Here is a 21,026-nt window from a genome sequence, read left to right on the forward strand (position 1 = left end):
GCACACAGTAAAGGCTTTACAAATTTCCATGGCCATAATCAACATCACAGCAGTTAATACAGTATACAGGAAACAGCCATATCCCTGACTTAGCTGTAAGCTCATTTCTATAAATGAAAATGACATCTGTCTATTCAGTGTGAATCTCTTTATGCCACCCACAGGGGACCGTGCACACAGACTAACTCCCTGGGAATGTATAACTCCCTAGGAATGTTTTCACTGCTAAAAGAGACTGCTATTTCCTCAGTGGGTACCAGGTAAAGTAGCGGCTTAGTTTAGGGGCCGTGGGACTAAAGGGTTTGCTTTGTCTGTGTCTGACAGTCTAGTGGTTGATTAGCAGAGTCGAGGGAAGCACAGAAATGATTAATACTTGCTTCTAGCTCTGTGCTTTGAAATGACTCAGTTTACCTCCACCCTGGGGTGATGACATCTTTAGTAAATGCCAGTGGGAAGAAATTGAAATAGAACCGTGAGAGGTGCGCCTTGAGAAGGGAGGGCAGACTTACCTCTTCAGGGTCTGAAAGCCACGCTCCTTGAACTGCAGCTCATGCTGCAGGTGAACCATCTCTCTCTTCAGCTTGTTGACCTGGATGGCAGAGGACCACATGGAGGAGTCAGAGATGGCTTTAGGGCTGTAGTCTGGGAAGGGAAACCCAGGAGTTCCTGACTGTACCACTGACGACTAAGGAGCCGCCCATATCTGGTGGACACGTAAGTCACAGCACCCTCCCTTCACCCAGCCAGTCCCCGAAGGTCCTGCTAGCCAGTCTCTACACCGGGGAAACCAGAAGTAATCGGTGACTGCCTGGGATGGAGTCAGGCCTTCCCACCTCTTAACTAAGGGATCTCTTCCACACCAGACCCCTCTTGGTCTGTCGTGGGTCAACCTCGGCTTAAATTCCGGGGATGGACCTGAGAACACTTTGCACAGAGGTGAGAGGCAATGACGTAACTTTAGAAGACATGGCCAAGCACCAAAGCCCATATGCAGACCGTGTTTGTTTGGCCCGCGGAGTGCTGGTAAGCTTGCAATGAGAGCTACTGATTCAGGTCTGAGAGACTTCATACGCTAACCCTTAATATATAGTTCCTTCCAAAAGCACCTGACATCTAGAAACATGGGGGGTGGGGGCTCACGTTCCAATATGGGTGTGGTATACTAGAGCTGAAAGATTTTAGCTCCTCAAACAGACCAGCCTATTAGCTCCCTGAATCCTATCCTGCCTCAGGCACTTAAGTTTTTGTATGTGGAAATTACTCAGACCTGAGGGAAACCAGTGTTCAAAATATCGAGTCTGAACAAGTCACTTAACTGCGGCACCTTAGTTTCCATGTCAGTAAAGTGGGGTGATAATACATATCCCCTAAAGTAGTCAAGAATTAAGATGATACAGAGCCGGCAGCAGCTAGGAGAAATAAGAGGGCACCAAACTGAAATGTCTGCGGAGGACTCTTGTTTCCTCAGGCAAGGTTCTTGGTCTCTGCTCACTCATCTTTAAAGTGCAGAAGACAAGAGCAATAGGTACGCCCAGGGGGTGATGGTAGGGCTGAAGCACTACACCCAGCACAAGGTGAATGTCTGTCAAAGCAACTGCTAGCACCATTGTTTAGACAACCACCACCACTATTACTGTTATCCCAGTGGCCTGGCGAGCCCTGGCTGCAGCGGCCTGGAGGGTTGGCTGGTTAGTGGTCAGTGAGTGAGAATGCTGGCAAGATCCCTACCCGGGACTTGGCAGTGGCAATTTCAGCTTTCAGGATCTCAGGGTCATACTTGGAGCTGGACGAGGATCCAGAGACCACTGCGAGCAAGAAAGAAGAGAGACTCAGTGGAGGAAACACAGCAAAGGTGGCTTACCTGGCCACCTAAATAAACCTGGAGAGAAAGGACTAAAAAATGTGAACAATTTAAGTGTCCCACAAAGGGGGTTTGTTAAATAAATATGGCACACAGACGATGAAGATGATAATGTTAGGTCTTAAACGTCAGAGGCTAGTACACATGCACAAAAATGACAGTCTTGGCTCTGCTGGACGACAGGATTGCTAGTGGGTACTTCTAGCATTCCTCAGACCTGTGACACGGTAAGACCCACTTTCCTACCTCCTCTTCCTCTGGCTGATGAGGCATCTGATTCTTTAAAGACCTGTACCTATGCTGTGTACTGAGCTAATGATAGCTTCCAGACTCTTCCTTCCTATTCATACGTACTTGTTCTGCATCTCAAAGCACATGCTAGCCACCACCCGGCTGTTCTTCCATGCCCAGCCACTATGCTAGCTCCAGACTATAGCTCATTTCCCACTTCCCTTCTACTGAGAAGGTTTGCCTCCTCCCTGGCAACTCTCAGTTCTCTCACACACAGCCCTGGGCATGTCTGCCCTGCTTCTCTCTCTCTCTCTCTCTCTCTCTCTCTCTCTCTCTCTCTCTCTCTCTCTCTCTCTCGGCTTTGAACTCTTACAGATGCTTCTGGATGCTCTCGCTCCCTCTCCTACCTATGATAAAACAAAACCTCACTGCCAACTCATGCAACGGCCATCTTGGCCGTTTCTTTACCGTGCCCTCACTTACAAATGTTAACTTACACAATTTAAAACTACGGAGTGAAATGAGAAATATCTGACACATACTGGCCCATGAAACCCAGCTGACAAAGACATGTACAGAAAGTTAAATGATGCAAACGTACAGTTGATAAACTGATCCGCAGACATGTCGCTAAGAAGACATGAAAAGCCACTTGCCTGGCGTGTGTTGGTTAACACTACTGTCTGGAGGGGTGGATGGTAAATGAAACTAATTTCCACCTTTGTATTTTTTTTTCATATTTTCTAACATGAATATCTACTTTTCTAATAAAGATGCTAAAAAGCTAATTTCTTATATTAATATACTTTTGAGAAGAAAATAATGAACCAAAAATTGTACTACCCTGGAACAATTCTTTGTCCTAAGCAATCCCCCCAAGCTCTGGGACAGTTCTAACTTGTTAAAAGTTCACACCGGCCAGGCAGGGGTGGCACATGCTTTTAATCCCCGTACTTGGGAGAGAAACGGGTGGAAGAATCATTACGAGTTCGAAGCCAGCCTGATGCTGGCCTGTTCTACAAAGCAGGTTCCAGGACAGCCAAGGCTACACAGAGAAACCTTGTCTCAAAAATATTTTTTTTCTCACTGCCTCTTACAAGCATCTATGTTTTTGTGGTTTATAAAAGAAAGAGAACACGACACAGTGTGAGGTACCTCAAGGAAGAAAAGGAGACAGACAAAGGGAAATCACCACACACCACAAGCTCCCTCACCAAACCAGAGTGGCACAGACCTGGTGATGTGTGTGGGGGGTGTGGTAACAGGGAAGCACGTCTAGATGTAAGAACCATCAGGTCCCCTCTGCTGAATGGCTTTGCTCGGTAGGGAAGTGTCCCGGGTCACTCTCGTCTCCCTTCCCACTCTTGGTGGTCTGAGCACTGCAGTAAGAGCCCAAGCAAGCCGAGGCCAGGGTATTCTGGCTAAGCCTCAGTGTCCGGCAGCAGGGGGAAGCTGCTGTTTGGATTTAGCTGAAATAGTTCAGCGGGGCTTTGAATCACGCACAAGGAGAGTTAAAAGTTTGGGAAATGAGAAAAACTACTCTGTATTAACAACAGATGAGGTGCCAGCAGGCAGCAGAGCAGTGAATTCAGCAAAGCTCAAAGTGATGACCAGGGTGATGGGGTCTGGGGGCTGCGAGGGCTGGGGAGGGCTTCCCGGCCTTCGTCTGGACATGGAACAAGGACTTGGGTGCTCGGGGGTATCATCACCTCCTGCCTTCCAATTCTTCTATTCTTCTGTAGGCTTGGGGGGTGGGAGGCTCTGGGAGGGACCTGGCTGGATACAGAGCTAGAATTTGGCTTAAGCATATTCTCCAAAGAGGTACTCCCCAGGATCTTAAAGTGGTTCACACCATCTGTTATCCGTGGCGGATGGTAAGAACAGGCTGAAGAGCCTCGGGAGGTTGTCAGTGAGGAAATAAGATGGAGATGTATGCAGAAGGGTCATCAGAGGGAGCCTGCCAAACCCTCCCCCCCCATCATGAAGCTGGGCTACTGGGAACAGTGCTCGCTACACTATGTAAGCGACATTAAGGAGATGGTAACAGGCTGAAGACCTGTCAAAAGTGGCAGTTCCTGACCTGGGCTGGGTGAAGGTGATTCTGGGGTGAGTCCCTGGGAAATGCATTAGCATCCATTGGGCATGCTCAGAAATTATGGAAGCAAAGGAAGCCAAAAAGAGAGAGAACATACCCCTACCATTGGCGTTGTCAGAGACTTGTACTCTTACTCTTTGGAGAATTCTTATGAAATGCACAATTTATACACGAAGCTGCTGAAATGGAATACAGCCTGGTGAAGATTTTTTTAAGTAAATCTTTTACTTAAGTTTTCTTTTTTTCTTCTTTTAAAAGAGACCTCCATGAGGTAGGTATAGTAAAACGTATATAACCCCAGCACTCAGGAGGCTGAGGCAAGGGAACTGCTGGGAGTTCAGGGAGATCCTGATATATATCGTATGTGTGTGTGTGTGTGTGTGTAGACACATAAAGACACACTGTGAGAGTGAGACACACTGTGAGAGTGAGTAAGACACACTGTGAGAGTGAGACACACTGTGAGAGTGAGTAAGACACACTGTGAGAGTGAGACACACTGATGGCTTAGTCCCTGGGAGCTCTGGGGTGGGTGGGTGGGGAGGTCTGGCTGGTGGACACTGTTGTTCTTCCTATGGGGTTGTAAACCCCTTCAACTCCTTCAGTCCTTTCTCTAACTCCTCTATTGGGAACACCACGCTCGCTCAGTCCGATGGTTGGCTGTGAGCATCTGCCTCTGGATTTCTAAGGCTCCTACAGGGCTGAGAAAACATTTTATAGTTCCTATCCCTCTAACTCATGCCCCCAAATGGAAACATTTTTAATGGTTCAGTGTTCTGTTTTTTCCTGTCATCATTCCCTCTGTGTCTCTGTCTCTGTCTCTGTCACACACACACACACACACACACACACACACACACACACACACGTGCTAGGCAAGCCTCCCACTGCTCAGCCCCACCCCCAGCCCTTCAGTTAGAGCTTTGTGTATCCATCCACCTCTTATGTCCCCAGTAACGTGTGCAGTGGTATGCCTCTGTCTGCTTTGGTTTTATGCATTATGTCTTAAGTCTCCCTTCCCCCAAGGGATGAAAACTGTAGTAGTTTCTCTTCTTTTCCCCAGCCCACACTACACCTTGCCCCCCTCTCACCAGCACATACTCCCAACATATCACATTTTTGGTAAAAGCTGCCTTCAGTGTCTGCGCTCATTCTCTTTACTGTGCAAATGATTCAGGGCAGAGTCTGTCAGTGGATTTAATTTACTTGTCCTGTTTCGTCCATTTTTTGCTCTGTTCTCCCTAGAGTTAACTGTCATTTTCACATTAGTTCAGTGTCTACAAACACACTACTAATTCAGCCCCACATTCTGCATTATCTTCCCTCTGGATGGCTGTCGGCTGTTTCAGGTTGGAGTATGAGCACATGCCTTCTGTCAGCAAGTGTTCAGCTTCCACATGACCTGGGTGCCGGGTATGCATAGCCAGCACCCATAGGCTCCTGCTTTATGGTGCTCCAGACCCTCCAATCCCCTTTGCTACATCCTCGTACTACCCCGTTATGTTGATAGACCCTCACTTCTAGTGGCTTCCTGGGAAACGAGACAGGAAGGAAGCAAAAGTTTTGGAATCCCACATGTCTCAAAATATCTTTACTCTGCCCTATACTTAAAGACACTTTTGTAGTGACGGGGTTTTTAAGGTCAGAATTGACTTCCCTGAAAAAAAGTTGAAATCATTGGTCCCGTCTAGTTCTCCGGTGTGGCTGGCAAGAAGTACGGAGTGACTCGAGCTCCAACCATTTCTGTGTGACCTGCTCTTCCCTCTGGGTGGCTGTTGGATGTTTCAGTATTTTCGGGTTTTCACATTTCCAAATGGTGGATGTGTGTGTGTGCTGTGACTCTCACACACCGTGTCGGGCACTCGGTGAAGCTCTTCAGTGTGAAAACCCTCCTCCAGTTCTGGGAAATCGCTGAGTTATTTCATGGTGGCTTCTTCCTGTGTTTCCTCAGAGCCGTGAGATACATTTTGATCTGGAATAGGCTTTCGGCACCAGCACTCTGTTTTCCCTCCTGTTGCCAATCTCAACTGTATTTTGGCTCTGCTTCCTAGATTCCTCAGTCGTGTTTTCCAATCTTCCGATGTAGCTGTTATTTCTCATGTTTTGATTCCTAAAACATCATGTAAATCTTGGAGGTCTCCTTGATTTGAAATACAGCTCCCTAGTCTTGCCTCATGGCTTTGTAGCCTCTGCGGAGATCCTCTTGCGGGTCCTTCCTACTTGCCCCGAGCCTCTCCTTCATGTGTGGTCAGTCTCTCTATTTCTTCTGCTACAAGGACATCCGGAGTCTCAGTGGCTGCATGTGCTGAAGAGTGGGAGCTAATCTAATTACTCATTTACACACTGCAAGGTTCATGATCTTGTGGGCTGTCTCACTCAGGAATCCCCAATATCTGTGTCTTTCAACTTTTTTTTTTTTTTCCTATCCCTTTTCTGGCCAGGTCTCCTAGAGTCCTGTACAGCCTGGTGGGGACAGCCTGCCACCATTCTGGGCACCAAATGAAACATGAGGGTCGAGTTCTCCAAGGCCTGTGTTTATGTCTTAGTGTGTTATGTCCCGGCTCTGAACGTGCCTGGTATCCTCCAACCTTCCAGTCCAGGAACTCCAGTACATTCCTTCAGCCTTTTGCCAGGTAAGAGCTGGGTAACCACCTGGCTGTACCAGTATGGGATGCAGTCTGTCTCAGACAACCTTTCATGACTCTCTTCTCTTCACACCTGTTTCCAGAGCTGGCTGCCGCTGTGCCGCACGATACGTTCTCCGTAAGAGCAGAGCTGTCAGTTTCCCTGGTTTCTGTTCATTTTCCCTCCTCTGAGGCTGTCCAGGTAGGGGACCCTCTGCTTTGTACCCTTATTGTTGCACTTACAAACAAAACAAAACACAAACCCCACCATGACCGAGCAACGTGGGGAGGAAAAGTTGATTTTCTCTTACAGGTTACAGCCCATCATCTGGGATGGACATCAGGACAGGAACTCAAAGCAGGAACCTGGAGGTGGGAACTGAAGTGATCCTTACCGGCTTACTCCTTCCTCAGTGCAGGAATTCAGTCTGCTTCCTTACAGAACCAAGACCACCAGCCCAGGGGTATCACTAATCACTACCTAAGGAAGTGTCCTAGAAACTTGACCACAGACTGATCTCATGGCAACATTTTCTCAACTGGGGTTCCCTCCTCTCGGGTGACTCTAGCTTGTGTCAGGTTGACAAAACACTGGATGCCAGCACCCTCAGACTGCATCAGCAGGGACTTTTACATGCTGAGCCAACTCAGCCCTCCTGCTGGCATTTTTTTTTAAAAAAAAAAACTATGGTGTCCCAGTGACTCATTTCTCAGTTGAGAAATCAAAGCCTGGAGAGGCAAATGAGCATAGCAAGGCCTCAAAGGACCCAGATCTCCCAATTCTTCACCTGCTTCAGGCTGGGAGGACCCAGACAGAGGCCAGGACCCTTGACATGTGATTTGTGAACTTGCCTTACATGAAGGGAATAAAGATTTCAAGGTCAGACCTGCTTGGCTATCCTGCAGTGGTGTGACTCTGGAAAAGGCCACTTATTGTTTCCTTGTCACTACCTTGCAGGAGAGTATAAGTGGAAGGCCTTGCTTATTGCTTTCTAAGCATACAGTAGGTGCACAATAAATGCTGGTTTCTTTCTGCTTCCCCACGGGCAGGGAGATTACACCAGCAAGTCAATGATAAAGTCAGCCCCACAGTACAGCCCCACCCATGACTGGTACTCACAGCAGACGAGGCCAAACGGTGAAATCTTCACAAGGCCCAGCAGGCCATCTGAGTTAGAGGCCAGACATGTAGCCTTGAGAGCCTGTTATCCAAGAAGATTTATAAAACCTACAAGAAGATGAAGATGAGGCTCTGCCATACCTCCTTTAACTGGGATTGCTGGGCTGGGAGTAGGCAGTCTCAAACCTAGTTGCCTGATGTGATCCCATGGGGGCGGTGGCCCCCCCAGACTGTCTCGGGTTTTCAGGATGTCTGAAAGTTGTACTGATGGGCTGAAGAACCGCATCACTTGCTTCCTGTCTTGGGCTGTGTATTTAAAGGCAGCGCATTCCTGTTTGAAATGTGTGCTGCTGGATCGGTTTCAGCTTTCAGAATTTTTGCATTTTTGAAATGCTTGCATTTACATAATGAGGTATCTCAGGCATAGGACCCAAGGCAAAAATATAGGAAATGTATTCATGGTTGATATGAACGGAAAGTATCTTTATTTACTTATTTTGAAGCAGGGTCTCACTCTGTAACCTAGGGTTGACCTGGAGCTTATAGACCAGGCTAGCCTCAAACTCACAGAGATCTCCCTGCCTCTGCCTCAGTGCTGGGATTAAAGATATCTGCTATTGCATCTGGCGTGAAAGTACTTAGATGATACTTTAAGTACTTTTGTGCGTGACACAAAGTCCATGATATGACATCTCTCATGTGGTATTACAGTGACAAATAATTCTAGATTTCGGAACATTTTAGATTTTGGTTTTATAGATTCGGGAAACTCAGATTATCTTCTTTGTGCCAGGGAACTGTGAAAATTCATTCACAGTTGCAATAAATAATAATATAACTTTATTGATGATTGGACAATTGACTAGGTAAAAATCCCATAGAAAAGTTATTAGGTCAGTTTTGTACACACAAAAGAAGACCAAGAAGTTTATAAGGTTATAGAGCTGGCAGATTGTACTTAAAGCCAGACAGTCTGTTTCCGGTGCTGGACCTGAAAATATTATATGGGACCACATATGGTAGCACAGGCCTCTAGTCACAGCACTTGGGAGGCAGAAGCAGGTAAGTCATCTCTGTAAGTCAGGGATCAGCCTGGTCTACATAGTGAGTTCAAGACCAGCCAGGGTTACATGGTGAGAGTATTCCCTTAAACACACACACATTACATCTCAGCATGTATATAATAAGCTAGGCATCCCACTAATGTCTGTAATTCCACCACTGAGGTATCTGAGACCCGCTTCTGGCTTCTTTACACACTCAGGCATACCCCTCCCCCTATTCATACACATGCACATACACATGCACACTGTACACACGCATGCACACACTTTCATGCCCACATACACACAGATGAATTGATACAAAAAAATATTGAACATCTGGACAGATAAAGTAGCTTGGCAGATAGACCCTTGCTGTCAAGTCTAATGAGCTGTCCTTCGGCCTTCATAGGTGCACCGTGGCACACATGCACATAAAAATATAAAATGTAAATCCTCTCGATCTAGCTTGGGACTTGGAGGTAAGTCCCATTTTAACCATGGAGTTATGTGTTGATGAGGATATTTACGTAGCCATTAAGATGTTTCTAAGGAAATTGTACTGGGTACTTTCCCTAGACCAGTGCCGTTCAAATGGAGCCGATTTTGCCTTCTACGGGTCACCGAGATATCTGGAAATGTTTTGTTTGTTTGTTTGTTAAAACTTGCAAGGAAGGGGTCCTGCTGGTACTTAGTGAATAGAGACCAGAAGGACACCGAATATCCTTCCACATGCAGGACATTCTCAGTGCCTGCTCCAAATGTCAATGGCACTGTGGCTAAAAATCTTGCTGCGGACTCATCAGAAAAAGGCATTATTAACATTTCCACAGTTAGACATAAGGAGTCTGAGTCCAGTGAGTATGGTCTCGGCCATGTGCTATGATGTCACAGCAAGAGGGCCGCTATGTGTAAGCCAAGAGAGCTCTCGTAAGAACCCATCTGTGCCAGCACTTCCTTCATCTCTGATGTCCAGCCTGTACAGCTGTGGAGGAACACTGTGTCGGAAGTGATCTAGGCTATGGAGTGATATTACAGAAGATGCCATTAACTACAGAATACTCCATGCTAGCATGTCATAGGACCTCCAGATAGCTAAGATCCAGGAGAAGCTCCTGAGTGGCAGAACTGGTACAGTGGCTGGCCCATCATGGCTCGCCCCAGCCTGCTGGCTACATGAACCTAACAGCAACAACAGAAACAAAAATACACACATACAACAAGATTGCCATTTTAAATATTTCAAAGCACTCTGTTCACAACATTAAGTATACCCCTGGTGATTACAGCCACGACGAAAATCAATATGGTAGCTGCTCAGAAAACTGGGAATCGTTCTTCCTCAAGACCCCACTACACTGCACTTGGGCACACACCCAAAAGAAGACTCATCCTACCACAGGACACCTTTCCACTACGTTCACAGCAGCTTTATTCATAATCATCAGAAACTGAAAACACCCTTGCTGCCCCTCAACTGATGCCCTCTTCTGGTGTGTCTGAAGACAGCTACAATGTACTCATATGCATAAAATAAACACATCTTTTTAAAAAGTATATTCCTGCTGTTGAAAAGGTGTTACATCCATCATTATTAGCCATCCATTTCTAAGACTTTTTTTCTCCCCAAAGCAAAAATTTTGTACCCATTAAACAACTCCCTGATCCCCATCTCCCATTGCTGTGGGCAAGCTGTAAACGAAGTGATATGGAATCTGCTTAACATTCCAAAATGATTACAAGCGAAATGCAACGAATGAAGGCAAAAATGGCCAAGGAGTTGATGCTCGACACAGAAAGCACTGGGGTGCTGGGGAGATGTCTCGGCAGGTAAGAGTGTTTGCTGTGCACTGAGAAGGACCTGAGTTAGGATCCGCAGCATTCATGTAAAAATCCAGGCACAGCTGAGTGTGCCCATAACTACAGCAACTGGAAGAGAGAGTGAAGAAGAGGAAGATAGAAAGATCACAGCCTGACTCCAGTTGGAGATCCTGTCTCAATAAAGAAATGAGTGATAGAGCAGAATACCCAGTCCTGCTGGTGTCCACACTGATACATGGGTGCCACCATCAGCACATACATGTGAATAAAATGCATATGCACACAGCCAGAGAACAGAAAGACAACAGAGTATGTAGTTCTGTACAAGGAATGGATAGAGACAGATTTAAGTACAGAAGCTATTGACAGTACTCAGTGTGGATAGTCCCTGCTGTGCTAGTCAGGGATGCTGGCAATGGCCCCAGCAATGGAAGGTACTCACAGCTAACCTGGGAGCCCAGCTTATGCTCCCAGACGGCATGCAACTGCTGATACTCCTGCTGTGCCAGCTCCAGGCGCTGCTGCTTCACCTGGTAGATCTCCTTTTGTGCACTTAGAGCTTCCTGGGCCACCACCAGGTAATCCTTCAGCATGTGCTCCTGTTCCCGCCGCCATTGCACCCTTGGGTCCTCGATCTGAGTGGTTTCTGAAAAAGATCCCAGAGCAATATGTTAGCCACACAAGAGGCTTTTGTGTTGGTGGGCTATAGAACCCACTACTGGACAAGAAAATTATGATGTATAGACACTCGTCATTTTATATTGATGAGTTTCTTTATCTTGATGAGTATATTATAGCCAATAAATATAAATGGGTTAAACTCACTACATGGCAAAGCAATTCTATCAGGATTTGTCACACAACCAAAAAAAAAAAAAAAAAAAATTAAAATCAGTTTTCAAACTGAACACCAAGTTCTGTCTGAGAAGAACCAAAAGAAGGAATAGGTTAAGGGCATAATAGAATTTAAGGCCATTTGCTATGGCTCAGTGTAAAAGGAAAAGACAATCGCTAATCAGTTTCAAAAAACATGAACAGCCATCCTGTACTCTGTTAGCAATATAAAATAGAATAGTATAAGAATATAAATTAGAAACACAGGCATAAAACATTAATAACCTTGACCAATAATTCCTCCTATATTAATTTATCATAAAAATAATTTTTAAAATTCAGACAGTGATATAGTTATACAAAAAACATGATAAATAGTAAGCATATATTGTGCTTCTTGATGTCCTTTATATACTCTCAGGAGGAATTATTGGTCAAGGGTATTAAAATTTTATGCCTCTGTTTCTAATTTATATTTTCTCCTTATCCCTGGCTTACACTGTCAGTTTCTTTTGAAAAAGGCATCTTTTGGAGAGAGAGGAAAAAAAGAGGCTTTAGTTTGATGAAGCTAAACTTACTACATTTAATGGTTAATGATTTTGGTGTATTGTCCAAATATGTGTGTATGTTTCAAAATGTTTTAGACTTTCTCATACTTCATTCTCTTCCCCCCTCCCCACCCCTGCAATTGATCTTGAGTTTCTGGTCTCAAGTGGTTGCCCACTCCAGCCTCTCTAATGCCAGAACTCTCAAGTCTCAGTATTTTAGCTAAGATGAAGTATAATATCCAGTGCTGAGACCAGACATAGTATGCTATCCCACCAGGCTTGGCTTTTGCCTGTGTTTTCTTCTAGATGTTTTATAAGTTTAGCTTTTATGTTTAGGGTTGTGGTCCATTGTTTTTAATGTTTTCCCATATGGAGTGAGGTAGGGATAGAGGTAAAGAGGTCCCTCCTCTACCACATTTCCATATGGAAAGCAATTGTACCAACAACTCTTGAGGTCTAGTCTCTGGGGAATCAGGCACTCAGAAGGTCTCTTGTAGGAATTATGTTAAACATTGCTGATTTTGAACGAGTCATTCTGTAAAGTGGCCCCCTATAGCCTAGCCGTACAGCTGCCGTGGTTGTCCCTCACAATATACAGTGCCCTACCTGGGTAGGCACTTCAGGATCGTCCTGGCCACTTTTTTCAGCTCTTGTGCTTACTAAAGTTATACATGTTGTCGATATGTATAAAGCTATGAAGAAGTTGAACAGTTAAGCATACTACGAAGTGTACGACCAAAAACATCATTCCCTGGCCTTTATTCCCCACACTTCTCCCCACAGAAAGGCAGCCACCTGGACAGAATCTTAGTTTATTATAGACAACCACTTCACTCCATCTTAAGCTCCAGATCTCAACCTATACACACACTCTCCATGCAAGGTATACAACTACCACACTCAGCAACCTTGCATTGTGCTGGGAATCACAGGCCTGTGCCCCCATACCCATCCCTCCTGTTTCTTATACACACCCCACACTGGCTTTTCACAAAGTTAGCAATACAGTATTTTTCTGACAGTGTGATACAACATGAAGAGTAGCTGTTTAAAAAAAAACAAAAACAGTTGAACATCTGGGAAACATGCAACATTGTTACTATGCAAAGAACTACATACACATTAAAAGTAGCCAAGTAATAGTCTAAACCTATGAAAAATTAACTAAAAATAAAAAAATGAGACCCTGGAGCTGGATTTGACCTGAATGTCCTCTCCTTGAAGACTAGCTTGTACCAGTATAAGCTTCCAAAGCAAGGGTGCAACCAGCAGTCTTACCCAGTGTTCTGGCTAGTTTGTGTCAACTTGACACAGCTGGAGTTATCACAGAGAAAGGAGCTTCAGTTGGGGAAATGCCTCCACGAGATCCAGCTGTAAGGCATTTTCTCAATTAGTAATCAAGGGGGGGAGGTTTCCTTGTGGGTGGTGCCATCTCTGGGCTGGTAGTCTTGGGTTCTATAAGAGAGCAGGCTGAGCAAGCCAGGGGAAGCAAGCCAGTAAAGAACATCCCTCCATGGCTTCAGCATCAGCTCCTGCTTTCTGACCTGCTTGAGTTTCAGTCCTGACTTACCTTGGTGATGAACAGCAGTATGGAAGTGTAAGCTGAATAAACCCTTTCCTCCCCAACTGCTTCTTGGTCATGATGTTTGTGCAGGAATAGAAACCCTGACTAAGACACCCAGTATGGCGGGGTAACCCTAAGGGACAGTAGTGGAACACATGCCCTGGTGGTAACTAACTGCTCTTTAATTAGAGCCGATCAACAAGAGGGTAACCACTCAGTGCTAACGAAATCATGGTTATGGGAGGAGAGTCTGCAACCACTGATTTACTAAATCAGCACAATCCCTAACAACAACGTATAAACATTTATCCTTATACCCACTGACAAGTGTAGTCTCCTCATCAAGACAACTCTTTGCAACAGGAGACCACTACAGAAAATTATAACCAATCAAAACGCAGAGTTGTAGAGCCCAGTTCCAAATGGATCTGTGTGTTAGTTTTACGTCAACTTAAAATAAACTAGAGCTGTCTGGGAAGAGGGAACCTCAACTGAGACATTGCTTCCCCAGATTAACCTGTAGGAACGTCTGTGGGGCCACTGGTGTGGAAGGGCCCAGCCCACTGTAAGTGGTACCATCCCTAGGCAGGTGGTACTGGGTTGGATAAGAAATTCACTGAACAAGCAGTGGGGAACAAGCCAGTTAACAGTATTCCTTCAGGTCTCTGCTTCAGTTCCTGCCTCCAGATTCCTGCCTTGAGTTCCTTCCCTGATTTCATTTCACGATGGACCTGTAGGCTATAAGCTGAAATATCCTCCGACCTACATGTTGCTTTTGGTCATGGTGTTTGTTCCAACAACAAAAACCAAACTAAGAATTAGTGGAGAATTTTGCCCAAGAACAGAATATACGAGTCAGACCGCTCTGGGTCCATAGCTCTGAATGACTAAAGCTGCAATGTTCACCTTGCATTTGTCTCAATATAGCCATCTACAGATACAGCATCTTCCATCCAACAATACTACTTCCAAACCAAAGGTAAAACAGTAGCCTGTGAGCTGGTTAAACCACTAGATATCATTGTTCCCGCTTGGTCCCATCTCATTATCCTCAGCATGTGTGTGCGCGCACACACACACACACACACACACACACACACACACAGAGGCACCCCACTTCTGCCATCATCCCCTGGAGAATTAGCTCCGCCACAGCCTGCTGATCCCCCCTCCTTCTGTTTCTCCAGCAACTCCCAGAAGCACGTTAAAATCCCACTCCTGCCATGAGACCTTAATGAGGGGGATGCTCTCAACGATTTGAAAACAGGGTAGGGCTGATTAGGGCTCCGGTCTATCAGCGTTTAACCCAGTATCTGATGCGGCCCTCCAAGCACTGACCTCATTCCCCATACACACTCAATTAGGCATATTTACTTCTCATTAGCCGGTAAGCAATCATGAGTGCTAATAAAAACCTTTCCTATCCTCAACAATGCCATTAACGCCATTAGCTGTCTCTCAGATACCCTTCCATGTTTTGTTGCCAGCACAGACCGCTCATTCATCCACTTATTCATGCATCCACCCACATAGGCCCTTCTCTACTTAACAAGGGTTGAGTGCATACCTACTGTGTATCTCCTCGGGTAAAGGCTTAGAACTAGATAGAAATAGACACAGTAGCTTCCCCAGAAGGCAGTGATAACAGGCAGAGGACATTTAGAAGGGGAAGTGGAAGAACAGAAGGACAACTCCATCCTTCGGCATCAGTTCAAATCCCAGGTCAGCCACGTTTTCTCCTTTCCCCCTTGTTGAGATGGGCCCAAAGCTACACTGGAAAGATCACTGTTTTCCAGTTGGCCTCAGATTCATAACCTCCGTTCTCAGCCTCCTGGGGCTGGGATTACAGGTGTGCGCTATCATGCTCCCCTTCAGTCACGCTTTATCTCTGAGTACTGAGCAGCCAACGGCTACCTCTGCATCTCACTAAGATGACGATAATCAGTCACAGGGACTGAGTACGACACTGCCGACTGAGACTCTGCTGTAGCACACAGCAGAGCGTACACTCAGGATGCAGGGCAGTTAGGAGTTGGTGGCCTACTATCAGCCTTCAGACTGTGCCAGGCTAATCCCGTTCCCTTTCTTCTTCCTCTTACCTGGAAGGATAAAGAGCATCTTACGGTTCTAAAGACTTAGCATTAAGATGGGAAAAGCCTGCCCCTCTGCACAGCACTTCAGAGGACAGGGCTAGCCTTGGCTAAGAGGATTCACAGACCATCTCTCTTCAGCTGTGCAACTCTTCCCTGTCCTCCTCCACTTCTCCCCCCACAATGCACTTCTGTCTTTCACAGTCCCCCCCCCCCCCCCGGTCCCAGAAGGAGAGAGCAATAGTGGAGATATTCATCTTAGACTGAATACTATGGCCACACATAGGAAATGAAAGTCGGCTGGCTCACATGTTAATCTACTAAGAACTTACATCCATCTACATAAGATGCTATGAGTATCTAGCAAGCTAGAGGCTTGCTAGGGCCTCAGATACTCTTATGAGCAGCTATTTTTTAATGGGAAAAGAAGCCATCCATAAACATAAACATATGCAGAAATATGTATGTAGGCACACGTACAAACACACGATTGGCAATATTACAGAAACGATATGCTGAAGTTATACAGAAGAAACTGTCAGCCTCTAAAACTGAGGAGCAGGATAGAGCTGAGAGAAGTTTCAGATTCTATTTTAAAAAAAAAAAAAAAAACCCTTCCGAACTGTTGTTTTCACAAGAGCATACATTATCTATCTATAACCGAGCAGACATCTCTAAGTCTACATTAAACAAAACACAATCTGCCTTCAAGGCTCGGCTGGTGCATCTGTGGAGGTGGGCTCGAGAAGGGAAGGGGACAGACGTGGGGACGGGGCCTGGGGAGAGGCAGGGCGGCAAAGGACTTACTGGTATTGTGGTCTATGAAGTAATCTCCGACCTGTGGATCGTATGCTTCCTCCCATCCCAGCGGCAACTCATCACTAATGCAGTCAGCGAAGGTGAGGGGTTTGGTGTACCTGGCAAGGAAGATGAGAGACAGACAGCCCATTAGCCTGCATTCCCCAACACCGGACTCCCCATTCCTGCAGATCCAGACATTTTGTGCCTTGACTCTCTGGGAAGGTAAAGCTGCTCTATAGTAGCATCAGGGTAAGGATATGGGGGAAAGTCTCTATATTCTAGTCCAAATGCTTTGCCTCTAACGTGGCAGTGACTTCGGCAAGTCATCTTTCTGTCTGGACCTTGGGTTTCTGCATCTCCAGGTGATAGTTTGCACAACAGCTCTAAGGCCAAGTCTTGGCTCTGTGACTCGGATTCCAGCCCCCTCTGGCTTTTCCACCTGTAGCTGGCTGGCCCGCTCCGCTCTGGTCTTTGTCCTGGCTTTGTCCTGTATTTGTCATGCCCACTTGCCCTTTGAAAAGCTGGCCTCCCGTGAGCTGTAGAGCAACAGACGCTCCAGTCCCAGGAGTCTAAGCCAGCAAGCCATATTTATTTGCTGATTGAGTTGGATCTCAAATGCCTGCACCCACTGCTGGCTCTCCTCAGCCAGGCTGGTCAAACTGATTATTTGGCAATAATAACTCTCTGAGGCCCCAGAACTGGTGGTAATCACCCAAGCCTTAGTGGCAAAGTCAGGCAGATAAACAAATCATGCAACTGAAGCAGTGAAGGCTTGTCACGGCTGGAAAACTGCACACCACACCATCTGTCCAGGGGTTCAGCCAGAGAACCAGGAGCCAGAAAACGAACACATGGGACCAGGGGCTTCCCGAGACAGTCACTTCCAAGTATCCCCAGTGCTGCTGCCTCCGTCTAGAATAATCGAATGTTTTCATGCCCATGTGGCAGTCAGAGGTCAACTTTTGGTTATCAGTTCTAGCCCAAGATAGGGTTTCTCTTGTCCTGTTACTGTGTGATTCCCTCCTCTCTGACTCCCATCATTCCACAGGAATTGCAACTTTGTACCACTGCTGGGCTCTAGAGAGAGAACTTAGGCCACCAGGCTGCAGAGCTGCCATATTTATCTCCCTGGCCTTAAAACACTCATTCTAATATTCCTGGGTCTGTCTGCTCTTTCCTCATTCCAGTCAGTTCTGGAAGCCCAAGAGACTGCTTCACCTTCTTTCCACAGTTAGGGAGCTGAGGTCCAATGGAACGGGAAGGGTGATGCTCTTACCGCCTCTTCCTTAACCTGGATGATAGCTCTCCTCTTAGACTCTCTGCTGCAGGCTGTGTGTTAGAGGCTTGGCTCATGGCTGGGTGCTATAGGAAATGATGGAGCCCTTAGGCAGTGAGATCACTGGAGGTATGCTTCCTAAAGAGGAGAGAGTGGTACCCCAGCCTTTTCTTCTCATCTCTTGCCATCTGGCTATGAAGTGCACAGCTTTGCTCTGTCACATACTCCTGTCAAGATCTGTTGTCGCCTCAATACAAGCTCAAGGCAAGACAGTCAGTCATTTATGGCTTTTCTCTCTGCAAGCTTGTCATTGTAGGCGTTTAATAGAGAGATGGGAAGTTGACTACATTTAAACCAAACATAAAGCTACACGGGGACAAGAAGACACAGTGACACTGAAAAAAACCACTGGCAGACCAGACCCTGACGTGTTCACACGCCTGCTTCATACTCAGGGTTTCAGAGACTGTGACCTGTAGCCACCAATTGGCTTTGGTTAATAATTCATGGCTACATTGTGGGAGACTGTGTTTCCACGTGACTGGGGCCAGGGGTATGTTTTTATAGGCAACAAACTAAGAACTATAATGGAATAAGGATCCAATAAGCATTGTTCTTTAGTTGTGTAAGTTGGGCAAGAAGTTAATCTCCCAGAGCCTCAGAAAATTTCAGCTGTGAAGTGGGGACTAATGTAACTCTTCAGGTTGCTGGGTAGGTTAAATAAGGTCATGTTTGAAGTTAAAATATGTAGCACAAAAGCTGGGGGCGGGGTGGGGGTGAGGCGGCATGGCACGGCAGTTAATGTGTTTACAAGAGTTTAGCTCCCCAGAACCCACAAAATGCAAGGTGAGGGTGTGGCAGCCCACTTGTAACTTCAGCCTTGGAAGGCAGAGACAAGGAAATCCTGGAGCAAGGTGGTCAGTGACACTGCCCATACTGGGACGCTCTGGGCTTGGCTGACAGTCTCTCTCAAAGAATAAGTTAGACGAGTGACCAGCGAAGACCCCTGATATCAGTCAACCTTGGGCCTGTGTACCTAGCTGTGCCTGTATGTACGAAAACACACAAGGGGAAACTGGGGCTAAGAAGGCTACAATCGTTTTTTTTTCCTTCATTTTATGTTTTTGTTTGTTTTGAGACAGGGTTTACTATGTAACCCAGGCTGGCCTCAAACTCCTGTTATTTCTGTCCCCAGCCTCCTGAGGGTTAGGGTCACAGGTTCACAACAGTACGCCTGGTTAAAAGCCTATACTAGTCTCAAGAGAGCTGGAAAGGAAAAGGAAACTGGGCAAGAGGGGGAGGGAAGGGGGAGAGAGGAGTAGGGAGAAACAGACAGATTTGAGTTACAATGTTGTCTGAGGTAGGCAATACTCGCCTGGCATGCACAAAGTCCCCATTCCCCCAGCACCACATACAACTGTGTATTGGGTACACACCTGCAATCCCTGAAGTGGAGGCTGGGGTGGGGGGCAGGGGGCTGAAGCTCAAGGTCAGCCTTGGCTACACTGCAAACTGGAAGCTAGCCTAGGCTAAAAGACTGAACTTACAAAAAAAGAATCTAGGCAGGGGTGGGAGTACATGCCTTTAATCTCAGCACTCAGGAGAGGCAGACAAGGCAGGGCAGAGGAGCAGAAGCAGAGACCGAGCCCACGCTCTGTAGGTCTGAGGCCAACCTGGTCTCCATAGCAAGATCCAAGACAGCCAGGACTACATAGTAGGAACCTAACTTAAAACAAAGTAAAACAAAGAAAAAAGCTAGATACAAGAATTTTAACATAGTTCCAATTTTAGTTTAAACTAAATTTGTGGTTAACAGTTATAAAGTAAGCATAATTAAGTATTGAACAATGCTTTTATCTAGGCCTACAAAGCATGCTATGAAAGCCACGTTCCCTCTCTGGGTAGTAGATGTTCTTGTTCAATTTCACAAATGAAAGCACATACTTAACAATGCATAGTTAATATACCAGCGGTTCCAGTGCTAGATCCCAGAGCCAAAGCTTTGCCAATAAAAAAAATTAACAAGACCCAGTAGCTCTCAGAACAACCTGGAGCTGTGCTAGCACAGAAGAGACTGACGTGTGAGACAGACAAGGGGCACTGAAGTTTTGTATGATGAGTGTCCTCAGCCATTGGTACAAAGGTGTTCATTAAACCTACACCATCCATGGCTCCGAGATGCTAGGTCTCAATCCCAGGACAACCTATTGAGGTTCCCACTAACATATCAAAGCAGACACTGACCACCAGGCTCTCCCAGCATCTCTTCGTCCCTTCTGGCTGGCACAAGCTGCCCCCAGCTGCCCCGCCTCACATAACCCAGATACTTTGCTATACCAATCCCCATCCCTTTTGGTCTACCCTTTGCTCTCTTGCCTCAATAGCCTCTCTTGGTTGGTGGCTTTTCTGTCCTCAGCATGGCCCAGCTTAGTCTGGTCATGTTCACTCTGGGCCCTCCCAGTTGTCCTTGCCTCCTATACTCTCACTCATATCTATAATATAACTTCACCTCCACCATCCCTAGGAGCGGTTGCGTCCTTCTTTTTTCACTTCTTTTTTCATCCTCTACACATGGGACAGTTATGTGTTTCCAAGTCATCAGTACAAATTCAGGCTCTCAAGGTACCGGGGGAACAAGAATGTGCACAGGAGAACAGGACTCAAACTGCATCAAGTTTCCAGAAATTCATCAACTCCACACACTGCTCGGTTTTCCATCAAGAAAGCGGGGCTCGGGTCATTAACTGTAGCTAAATGTTGATCATGTAATTAAATGACATGAAGGGCACAAGGAAGGTACCGATTCCTGTCAGAGTGGCTACAGCCATTTTACCACCAGGAAGGAACGTGCAGCCATAGGGCTTGTCGTCATTAGAAGGAGCAGCCACAAGAGAAAGGAAGGCTTTGGGTTTTTTTATTCGGGCTCCCCTTGGATGCTCAGTGTGCTTCTATGGGAAACAGGAAAGTTGCTATGGGAAGGAACTCTACAACTTACAGAAATCTGGACAGAAAGTTCTCTCTGGAACACATGCCAAGAAGGAGAGGAATTATTCAGTGTGCAGAGAGGTGTCAGTATGAAGAGAAGTGTTTTAGTCTCTCTCTCTCTCTCTCTCTCTCT

General features: G+C 46.2%; 1 protein-coding gene across 1 annotated transcript in view; it reads right to left on the reverse strand.

The window, feature by feature from the left end:
• The window catches only part of Wwc1 (WW and C2 domain containing 1), a 137,142-nt gene that overhangs the window by 54,613 nt on the left and 61,503 nt on the right, over window positions 1-21,026 (reverse strand). Inside the window, exons 2-5 of the mRNA XM_021211689.2 lie at window positions 16,639-16,748; window positions 11,238-11,441; window positions 1,729-1,805; window positions 510-589 (exon numbers count right to left, since the gene is read on the reverse strand). Of these exons, the coding sequence (XP_021067348.1) occupies window positions 510-589; window positions 1,729-1,805; window positions 11,238-11,441; window positions 16,639-16,748 (471 nt within the window). The remainder of the gene's footprint in view (window positions 1-509; window positions 590-1,728; window positions 1,806-11,237; window positions 11,442-16,638; window positions 16,749-21,026) is intronic.

Source organism: Mus pahari, chromosome 14, assembly GCF_900095145.1.
Source record: "Mus pahari chromosome 14, PAHARI_EIJ_v1.1, whole genome shotgun sequence".
NCBI lineage: Eukaryota > Metazoa > Chordata > Mammalia > Rodentia > Muridae > Mus > Mus pahari.